The sequence below is a fragment of the Triticum dicoccoides genome, chromosome 7A (assembly GCF_002162155.2).
Source record: "Triticum dicoccoides isolate Atlit2015 ecotype Zavitan chromosome 7A, WEW_v2.0, whole genome shotgun sequence".
Taxonomy (NCBI): Eukaryota; Viridiplantae; Streptophyta; class Magnoliopsida; order Poales; family Poaceae; genus Triticum; species Triticum dicoccoides.
The window spans coordinates 120,152,743-120,162,881 of NC_041392.1; the positions used below are offsets into that span (position 1 = coordinate 120,152,743).

Consider the following 10,139-nt stretch of genomic DNA (forward strand, 5'->3'; position numbering starts at 1 on the left):
GGCGGCGCGCGTCTGTGCGGGGGGCCACACCCCCGAGACGCGTGCCACCTCTTCAGACATGCCACAATACGACCCCGCATGTATGAGGGGCCGGTGCGACGCTTCGATGGCATTGCTAACCCCCCCCCCAGGGCCCCCGTCCCGCCTAACCCTGGAGCGGTTGACCACGACATCTAGCCCTTTGACTTCCCACGGACGGGCTTTGACCAGTGGACCTCTCCACCCGGTTGTGTTAGATCATCCCAAAGGGACACTGGGAGCAACCTCCGGGCCAAACCCACAACTACATCCCCTCCGTGTAGACCCGACGCGTCCATTTCCCCCTCCAGGTGCCGGTGGTGGCGCCGTCCGTGAGGGGGGGCACACCCCGGAGACGCGTGCCGGGCGTTTGACATGCCACCACACCACACGGTTGTGGTAGGTCATCCCATTTAAACACTGGGCGTTTGACCCGATGCGGCTGTTTCCCCCCTCCAGGTGTCGGCCGCCAACGACGGCGCCGTCCATGAGGGGGGTCACACCCCTCCATATAGATTGAAAAAGTAAGGTATTTTTGCTTATATTAACACATGCTACATGTAAGTAAATTAACTAATAATACGTAAAAGGAACAAAAAATTCTATAAGAAATGCAAAGAAAAAAAACTATGCTGACGGCAAAGCCGTCAGCATAGCCTAGGCCAGGGCTGATGGACGGCGCGTCGCGGATCAATGACGTGTCATCTGTGCCGACGGGAGCCGTTGGCATAGGTCTTGGTCGGTGCGGTTTGGATTGATGACGTGTCACCTGTATCTATGTCGACGACCGCCCATCTCCGTCGTCGGCATAGATCCGACGTCGTTAGCCGCCCGTCACGAGCGTGGTCAGCGGGCCCGCATGTATGTTGACGGCCAGTATATGCTGACGGCAGCTGTAGGCGAAGTCTGGGATAAGCCAACGGCTTTTCTTTGCCGATGGGGGCCATCGGCGTAGCCGCGGATAGCCCGACGGCCATTGTGCGCCAACAGCCTGGACCCAGCTGTCGGCATAGCTTGGAGTAGGCCGACGGGGGCCGTCGACATACATTTGGCCGTCGGCATCGAGCCCTGTCTCGGTAGTGGCCGTAGCACAAATCTGGCATGCTCTTCACAGTTTTCATGAACTTTTTGTGATTAAATAAAATGCAATTGTACACATACGCCACGAGTGCACTACACCACGGACATCAATAGGAGGCACTTTAAAATGCCTCGAAAGGGCCATATAATGCCAGCCTAGAGAATATAAGGCATTTTTAAAATATGCTAGAGATGGTCACGAAGGGAAAGGTCTTTGAAGGCACTTTTCTAGAACGCCTCAAAAGATCAACACAGAGGCATTTTTAAAATGCCAGCAAGCTCAATGGGAGGCATTTTTCAGCAATGCCTCAAAAGGAACACAAAGGCATTTTTTTTAAATGCCAGCAAGCTCAATTTGAGGCATCTTTAGGAATGCCTCCAAAGACTATTTGTAGCATTTCTTATACTGCCTCAAAAAATTTTGTGTGGCATAACTCATACTGCCTTCAAAACCTTTTTGTGGCATTTCTTAAGATCGCCTAGAAAACCATTTTGTGGCGTCTTTTGACTTGCCTCCAGAATGTTTCTGAGGCACATAAGAATGCCAGAAATTTTACACAGGCATATAAGAATATGAATTAAAAACACTGTTACGGCAAGCTCACTAATTTGCAACCACTGTACAAACACATATATACAATAGTAGAACAAGATTGAGAGGCTTGCATGGACTAGAAGTACCATCGTGCAAGAGAATAATGTAAAGCATTAGAACATCTTCACAAATTCGAAAGCAACATCAAAGTATCAATCAGCAACACAGGGCCAACAATGTAAGACAAGTACAATGCCTACTGTTGTGATAACAATGTAACACAGAGGTACACTGCCTACTATTGTAAAAACAATGTAATTAAAGAGCGTTCCAGCTTGATGCAATCAATTGGAAGTACAGAAACCAATCAGCTGTGTGTCACCTTCAACTTCGACTTTCGGATGGCATCTACAAGAGCAAAGACTGTTCTTAGCACTGTAACAGGGTTAAAGAGACAGGCATGTAAAATGATGTAAATACTAAAACTTAAACATATTTTTGTTTGCGCCATTAAACTTAATCTATCATTCAAACAACAACAACATGCATGAGTAGGTAAAAAACAGCACTGTAAAATGTAAAATGGGTAAATTATAAAGATCATTAAGGGTGTCAGGTATTGCTTTAAATCTGGACCATTGGTCATTGCCTCCATGGATTGAATCACTGAATAGATGATCAACTTGGTACTAGCAAAAAAAGGATAAACTGAAACCTATGCCTGTTGTTCCATCTGATCCTACTTGCGCGTGAACCATATGGCTAGATTTGTCATTTTGGAAAAGCACCACTGGCCATTAGAATGTCCAGGTTCCACATGACACTAAGACACCGAGCACTATTTTTAAGAACTGAAACATGGAGCCATCAATTCAAGGTGCAACCACTGTACAGACTTTACACATGTACAGTACCTACTGTTGTTTAATATTGTACAGCAATGAAACATATCTTCAAAAATTCAGAAATGACCAAAGCTACTATCACAACTTAAGTGAGCATCTTAGATCACAATATTGTACTGTCAAGGATTGCAGAGAAGAGGATAGTAGACGAACTGATTACTAAGTTCAGGTTAGGAAATTATATATCCACGGAAAATCTTGATGCAAGAGTAACAGGAAAAGGCATGTACAACTCACCTATGACCATCTTTCATGTTTCCCTGCCTGAATTGTTAAGTATGTTGTTTCCGGTTGTAGCAGAGATTGCTTGAGTACCTTTTTTCATTCTTGTTGTCTCAGAAACTTTCTTTCTCTTTAGTGTATTCCTCACTGCACCTTCTGAAGTACTGCAACCAGTCTGATGGTTGGTCACCTGAGTTCCAGTAGTTGTTTCGTTGGGATCCACATTCTCGCTATTGTTGAAAGACATCTGACTACAAACACTAGAAACCTACAATTGGGTAAAAACAAAAATCATGTATAGTTATATATAATATGAGCACAAAACAACAACTATGAGCTATGACAGTACCTTAGAGTGCAGCACGGTAGTACGGTCTGTTTGCGTAATCTGCATAAAAAAGAGTTCAGAATAGTTGCATATGCAAGAACAGGGCGAATGAGTTAGCAAAGTGTCATGTATCATACATTTTTGCGTGGCCATGGAATACACCTAGCTTGGGCATTTCCTATCTTGTTTATTTTCCCTTGTGCACGAGGAAGCTCAGTTGTTTCTTTGAGCACGACGTTGACAAGAACTTCAACACAATCAGCTAGTGGTTGGCCATCAGTAGCTTTAGCTTTTCTATCAGTTTTCTGAATTGTTCCCATTGCCACCACACCTGCACTGTTTGGCGACGTCAAACTAACTTCCATGCCACACTTTATGGTATCTTCTAATCCGTCCTGTAAGTTGCAATAGTATTAAGTAACCCTTCTAATTTGCTAGTTGGTTAATAAGTTGAGACAAATATAGAAAAATCACCTTTGGCCCCTTTTGGAGCGGTGTTTGAAATATTCCTGGTTTCTTATGTTTAGTTGTCTTTGTCTTCTTTGGTTTTGGCACAGGCGCAAGACTTGGTAGTGCTGATTCTGTTTTCTTTGATTCCAGTTGGGATGCCTTCACCAACTTAGAGTAGCCATTGCCTTGGATCAGCCATTGCCTCGGATGCCTTGGTAGTGTATGAAAGTGAAGTTGCTTGTTCTTCGTCATTCCTGATTTCCAAGTCCTAGTATGTGGAAACTCATATTAAGCTAGTAGTAAATGCTCAAATAATGTGACTGAATATAAGAGATGAAAATAAGAATCACCTTAGAAGGTTCTTTATTTGGAAGCTCCTTTTCTGGAATTCCTCCCATTTCAACAGACCCCCTAGAAGCTATGATCAAACTCTTTAGCTCATTGTACTGTTCTGCCATTCTCTCACTCTTGGCCATTATTGAAGTTTGATTTACCACCAGAGTATGCACCACATGCCGAAGCTCCATGTTCTCTTGTTTAGCAACATGTAGTTCAGCTTCAACTTGAGCAAGGCACTTCGAAGCGACTCCACCTACTAATAGACCAAGGCCACTTGGCCTTCCTTTCTTTCCTTTTGGGAAAATTGATGAATAAAGATCACCATCACGGGCCTCCTCACCAATCAAAGAAGGATCTTCCCGAATCCTTTTTAATTTCATCCTGAAAGGTTCATATAACAGTAGGATTGCAAGCATAAATTTTATGAAGCACTGAACACAGCAGTATCAAGTGAAAGCTAACTAGGAATATAATAGAACAGAGCACTATGAAGTGAACTACATACCATTTTTACTCCGCTTTGTTGGTTGACTGGATATCCATTGTTTTTTGTATGCGTAACCATGTAAAGCTCGGCACGCCCAATTTCACTACCCTCTACCATCTCCTGAAGCAGAGATGAAATTTTGATACACTAGTTACACAAGTTAAAAAGGACAAAGACACTAAGGCAACAGATCTAGACAGCAAATTTGTCCACAATTCAGTTGTGTACATATGAGAGGCGGAATAAGTAAGGTCAGCCTTCCTCGACATAGCGGTGTGGGTCCCGTTGACACAAAGAACATGGCAAATGAATATTATGGGGTAAAATAAAACAAGGAATATCGATTACCATTTGATCAAGGACAACTGCAAAACTTCGTGACCCAGCCATGTGGGTCCCGTTGCATCCCTCGAGTTGCGATGCCCGAGTGGCTTTGTTTCTCTCAGATTTTTCCTGGACACACAAATATGGTGAAGAAACTCATAACAAGCTTATATGTGGAACACATATTTAGCATAGGATAAAAACTACACCATTGAGTACTCACCTTAGCTTTCTCTGTTCTCCAGTGTTTTACTAGCCACTCCCACTGTCCAATTGGAATTCTATTATCACAACCATTAAGAATATTCCGTGCCCGTGACAAATCAGCTTTGTAGTATTTCCTCTTTAAAACAACCTTGAAGTCTTTCAATTTTTTACTAGCTGATCTCAACACCCATCTTTTGTATGACTCATCAATGTTGAAAAAAGCCTATTATAAAATACATTTGTGACAACTTGTTCGTTGAAGAAAAAAATGACTTGTTTGTTGAAGATGCAAATATATATATATGTTAGATTGCGTTGACATACCTGGACAGAACCCCACAACTTTTCTTTCTCCAACTTTGGTACTTTGCTCCGGTTTTGAGCAGCTAAGGACATTTCTTTTCCTTTCACTAGGGTTCCAATAAAATTTGACAGCTTGCAAGTATTCAAACCACATGGCTGACCAAATCTGTTGAACTTCAAATTAATCTTGTTATCAACATCATGTTCTTTCCAGAAGCGCCTCATGTGAGTAGGTCCTCTTCTAGTCTTCTCTACAACTTCTGGTATGTGAACAGATAGGAACTACCATTAGGCCCATGCAAAACAAGCACATGTAAATTCTTTTATGCCCTCAGAACTAACCATGTGTTTGCTCTTGTTCTTGTCGAACTTCCTCTTCTTCTTCATGTTCATCTTCTTGTCTAGACTCACCTTCTTCATCTTCCGATTCAGTTTCATCACCATGTTCAGCGCCATCTTCTCCATCTTCCGATTCAGTTTCCTCACCACTTCCCTCATGGCTCCTTAAGTCAACATCTTCTTCGGCTCTGGAATCCTTCAAAATCAATACAAGAAAACAAGATGAGAAATAAAAACAAGTTTTCAAAGTTATCCATGTTGAGCTCCTCAAGACCATCAGAAGTAATAAAAACAAGAGCTCACCAAGTATTTTAAGAGCTTACCATAGTGAAGTGTTTTAATTTATCCCTGTTTGAAGCTTCTGTTTTCATTTGTTTCATAACATTGATGCATTCCATTTGTGGTAGATTAACTTCTCTGACTTTATATTTCAGCTCACTCAGTCTTCGTTCATGGTCAGACACATGGGACTGATTGAATGCATCAGATCTTGATCCCGAAGTCATCATATTTCCTGGCATGTACAATTTGAAACTCGGTTAGAAAAGACAGTATCAAAACTAAGATAAAAACAATCAACGACACTTGAAATTTAGTCCAAAAACAATCAATAGCTCTCACCTAATCCTAGCCTAATATTCTTCATGCCCATCAATTCTAGCCTCCATATCAAAGAAGTCTCTTGTAGGTGGATGAACCACAGCGTACCAATCCTTCTCTATAGAATCTTGTACATAATATACTTGGGTGGCTTGAGTTGCGAGGATAAATGGCTCATCAAATATGTCACTGCCACTGCTTAGCAAATGGTTAAAATTCACCTCAGTTATTCCATATGGGTCCTTTCGAACCCCAGCATCAGGGTGAACACTGTCGACCCAATCACACTTGAATAAAACCATGCTGCCTTTGTTTAAATAATTCAGCTCAACTATTTCAGTGATTCGGCCATAATAAACAACATCTCCTAAAGCTGGATTATTATCTTTAGCACTTGAGAAACTAGATGTCTTTGCAATCATAGATACTCCGTCACATTGCGCTTCTTTTCCGTCACCATATCCCCTTGTGTGGAAAGTGCATCCATTTATAGAGTAGGCATTGTACTTTCTCACCATCCGATATGGCTTTTGTGCTAAGACTTTAACTTCTGCAGGGATCTTAACATTATTGGAAATCAATGATTGAACCTAGAGACATAACATAGTCAATGCAATATCACCACATGAAGCGCTTCAAGAATTTTAGCGTGAGATCATAGCACTTACATGGTCAGCAAACCAAGTGCGGAAACTATTGTGATGGTCATGTTCTACATCACGTATCCTTTTGCGTTGACCCGCTGATAGAATATCATGATGTTGTCTACATGCACATGAGAGAGGGTTACTACTAGTTCAGAGAGTATGGAGAGTGTGGAACAAGTGGTGAGAAACTTACTGGACATATGGAGCAATGTGGGGGTAATTGACCAACACATATCTTTGAGCTTGGATCGATGACGTGTAGTCTAGTTCTTCAACACAAGGACCAAATAAAGGACGACCGACTATTCTCAAGTATGTTTGATGGTTTGTCAAGTCATTGGGGCCAATACAATCATTATGTCGTCCTGTTTGAGTGAATATGGTTGGACAACCATGCAAATATCTTGAGCAAAATGTAATAGTATCACCCAAAACATATCCTTCTGCTATTGATCCCTCTGGGTGACTTAGCGTATGGATCATACTCTTTAGCTTGCCCAAAAACCTCTCGACATCCCACATGCTTCGGTAATGCACCAGTCCAGCAATCCGTACTTCAGTTGCAAGATGAATGGTCAAGTGTTCCATGATGTCAAAAAAGGCAGGAGGAAATACTTTCTCCAATTGGCACATGATTTCAGGAATCTCATCCTCCAACTTTTGTATCTCACTCACATTGATAACCTTAGAGTATAATTGCTTGAAGTAGTTGCACAAACGCATCAATGGAATACAAACATCTTCAGGCAAAGTTCTCCTAATGGCTAAGGGCAACAGATCACTCATTATAATATGACAGTCATGGCTCTTTAGTCCATTTAATCTCTTTCTCACTATATCCACTTTTTTGTGCAAGTTGGATGCATAGCCCTCAGGAAACCTAGCATCCTTTAGAACCTGGCAAAACATCTTAGCACCGTGTGAATCCAAGTAGTATAATGCTGGAGGTAGGTATGGTTTACTCCCAGTTAAATCTGGATGTTGGTCTTGGCGTATATTCAATTGTTGTAGGTCAAGACATGCATTTAGATTATCCTTTGATCTTTTGCTAACATTCAGAAGGGTATGGGCAATATTCTCAAACACATTCTTCTCTATGTGCATAGGATCCAGATTATGACGCAATAGAAGTGTTTCCCAGTATGGCAGCTGAAAGAAGCAACTTCTCTTTCTGAATATTGAAGTGTCTTGTTGTACGCTTATATCATTCTCATCTACCTGATTACGGTGTCGCTTCCTGCTGCTCTTCTGCTGCAGTTTCCCATATGTAGTTTTCATGTCCTTTGTCAATATTGAAATAGCATGTGATGAAAGGGGAACGGGAGGCTCTCGATGTTCCTCAAAACCATCAAATGACTCAGCATCAAATCGAAACTCGTGAATAGGTTCCAAGAATCTGCGATGTCCCATATAGCATTTCCTATGTCCATTCTTTAACCAAAGAGAGCATGTCTCTGATAGACAATGGGAGCAAACTACTATATTTTCTCCAGACGATGATCCACGCCCAGGCCAATCACTTATTGTCCATAGTAGTGCGGCACGTAAGAGAAACTTCTTAGATCGAGAGGCATCATAAGTCCAGACTCCATCATTCCAAAGCTCCAGAAGATCATCTATGGTCAGCTGCATGTAAACATCCATGTCTTTCCCTGGAGATTTTTTACCAGGAATGATGACAGAGAGGATAAAGTTTGATTGCTTCATACAAATCCATGGAGGAAGGTTGTAGGGGATCAAGACGATAGGCCATATGCTATATGAGAGATTCATATTTCCAAAAGGGTTGAAACCATCAGCTCCCAATCCAAATCTAACATTGCAAACTTCTGAACTGAAGTCTTTGTGAATAGCATCAAAGTGTTTCCATGCAGGTGAACCAGCTGGGTGTTGTATCAAGCCATCCTTTGTGCAGCCTTCGCTGTGCCACCTCATATCTGATGACGTCTTTGTAGAAGTGAACAACCTTTGGAGTCTCTTCTTTAGCGGGAAATGACGAACCACCTTTTGAGGCACCTTCTGGACACGCCTTCCATCAACTCCAGTATTTACGCTCTTCCATCTACTTGTGCCACACACTGGACATGATATGGCATCAGCATGTTCCTTCCTAAATAGAATGCAATCATTTTTTCATGCATCTATACTATCATATCCAATACCAATGGCTCTCACAAACTTTTTGGCCCCATGAAAATTTTTGGGCAACGCCTGACCTTCTGGAAGTGCCTCCTTAATTAGCGTCAATACCTCATCAAAGCAGACATTGCTCATTCCCCTCATATTCTTGATATGAAGCAACCTCACCAAAAATTGCAGCTTCGAGAATCTTTTGCAACCCGGGTACAACTCTTGGCGTCCATCATTAACTAATCTATAGTATGCCTCAGCATCATCGTCCAAATCATCTTCAGACCCTTGCTCCTCTCCTAAAGTACGAGTATCGTACATTCCAAATCCTTCTAGTAGCATCTCATCCATCTCATCACTATCAGCATATTCTTCAAACTGTGAACTAGGACCAGTAGTTGCTTCGGAGGGCCGCATACTTTCTCCATGGTGAATCCATGTGGTATATCTGGACATGAATCCATCGCAAATCAAATGATCATAGACTTCATGCTCACCTAAACAACGAGAGTTTACACATATCTTGCAAGGGCAGAGAATCCTACTATTTTTTGCTGACTCACAAAAAGCAAAATTGTATGAAGTTGATAGTTCCTTCAGAATACTCAGCGGAAGACCTTGCTGCTCGCATCCAACTCTTATCCATTCTCAACTGAACAGACCCAAGTTCTACGACACGTTAAAGCAGAGACCACATAAAATTCTACAATAAGTATTTGAATGCATCAAAGAGAAATTTCTAAAAGCAATATCAGTTTACTATTAGCGGAATCAAAGGGATGTTCAATATAGAAGACCTCACGTGTAGCAAGAAAACAGTGTAGCTGAAACCTGATGCAACAAGATTAGAAGTAACACAGTAGGGATGTTTTATATAGAAATGACAAATGCACCTGCAGTTTGATTATCAGTCTATCTATATAGCTTACTCCTTGTGTGAAGTTTTCTAACATGAACAGAAGGCCATCATGCACACAAGGCAACAACAAACAAACTCCAATTTCAACAGGACAAGTTGCCACACTCCTAGTATAATTACAAGAAGAACATGACACACAGTACAAGTTAATCCTAGATGTCATCGCATAATGATTCTTCATCGATAAGTCTAGCACCAACAAAAACTGGAAGAAAAATGAACTACAAAAATGAAGAGGCATTACCTCGAACACCTTGTGCGCAGTAGAGCGTCAGATCAGCAGCAACCTGGCATGGGCTTCTCTGG

General features: G+C 41.7%; 1 protein-coding gene and 1 pseudogene across 1 annotated transcript; both read right to left on the minus strand.

The window, feature by feature from the left end:
- Positions 1 to 1,751: 1,751 nt before the first annotated feature.
- Positions 1,752 to 9,560, minus strand: LOC119331101 (annotated as a pseudogene).
- Positions 3,307 to 6,016, minus strand: LOC119331102. The gene is made up of 8 exons (XM_037604279.1): positions 5,861 to 6,016; positions 5,220 to 5,733; positions 4,912 to 5,118; positions 4,713 to 4,817; positions 4,383 to 4,484; positions 3,889 to 4,258; positions 3,563 to 3,806; positions 3,307 to 3,483 (listed from the first exon to the last, which is right to left on the minus strand). The coding sequence occupies exons 2-6, from the start codon at positions 5,421 to 5,423 to the stop codon at positions 4,214 to 4,216; spliced, it is 663 nt and encodes a 220-aa protein (XP_037460176.1). The 5' UTR covers positions 5,424 to 5,733; positions 5,861 to 6,016; the 3' UTR covers positions 3,307 to 3,483; positions 3,563 to 3,806; positions 3,889 to 4,213.
- Positions 9,561 to 10,139: the final 579 nt, after the last annotated feature.

Excerpts from the sequence above, each read along its gene's own strand:
- LOC119331102 (XM_037604279.1), bottom strand. The coding sequence starts at position 5,423 with ATGAGGCGCTTCTGGAAAGAACATGATGTTGATAACAAGATTAATTTG. Across the intron at positions 5,119-5,219 it reads AGTTGTGGGGTTCTGTCCAG|GCTTTTTTCAACATTGATGA; the intron begins GTATGTCAACGC and ends ATTTTATAATAG. Across the intron at positions 4,818-4,911 it reads GGAGAACAGAGAAAGCTAAG|GAAAAATCTGAGAGAAACAA; the intron begins GTGAGTACTCAA and ends TTGTGTGTCCAG.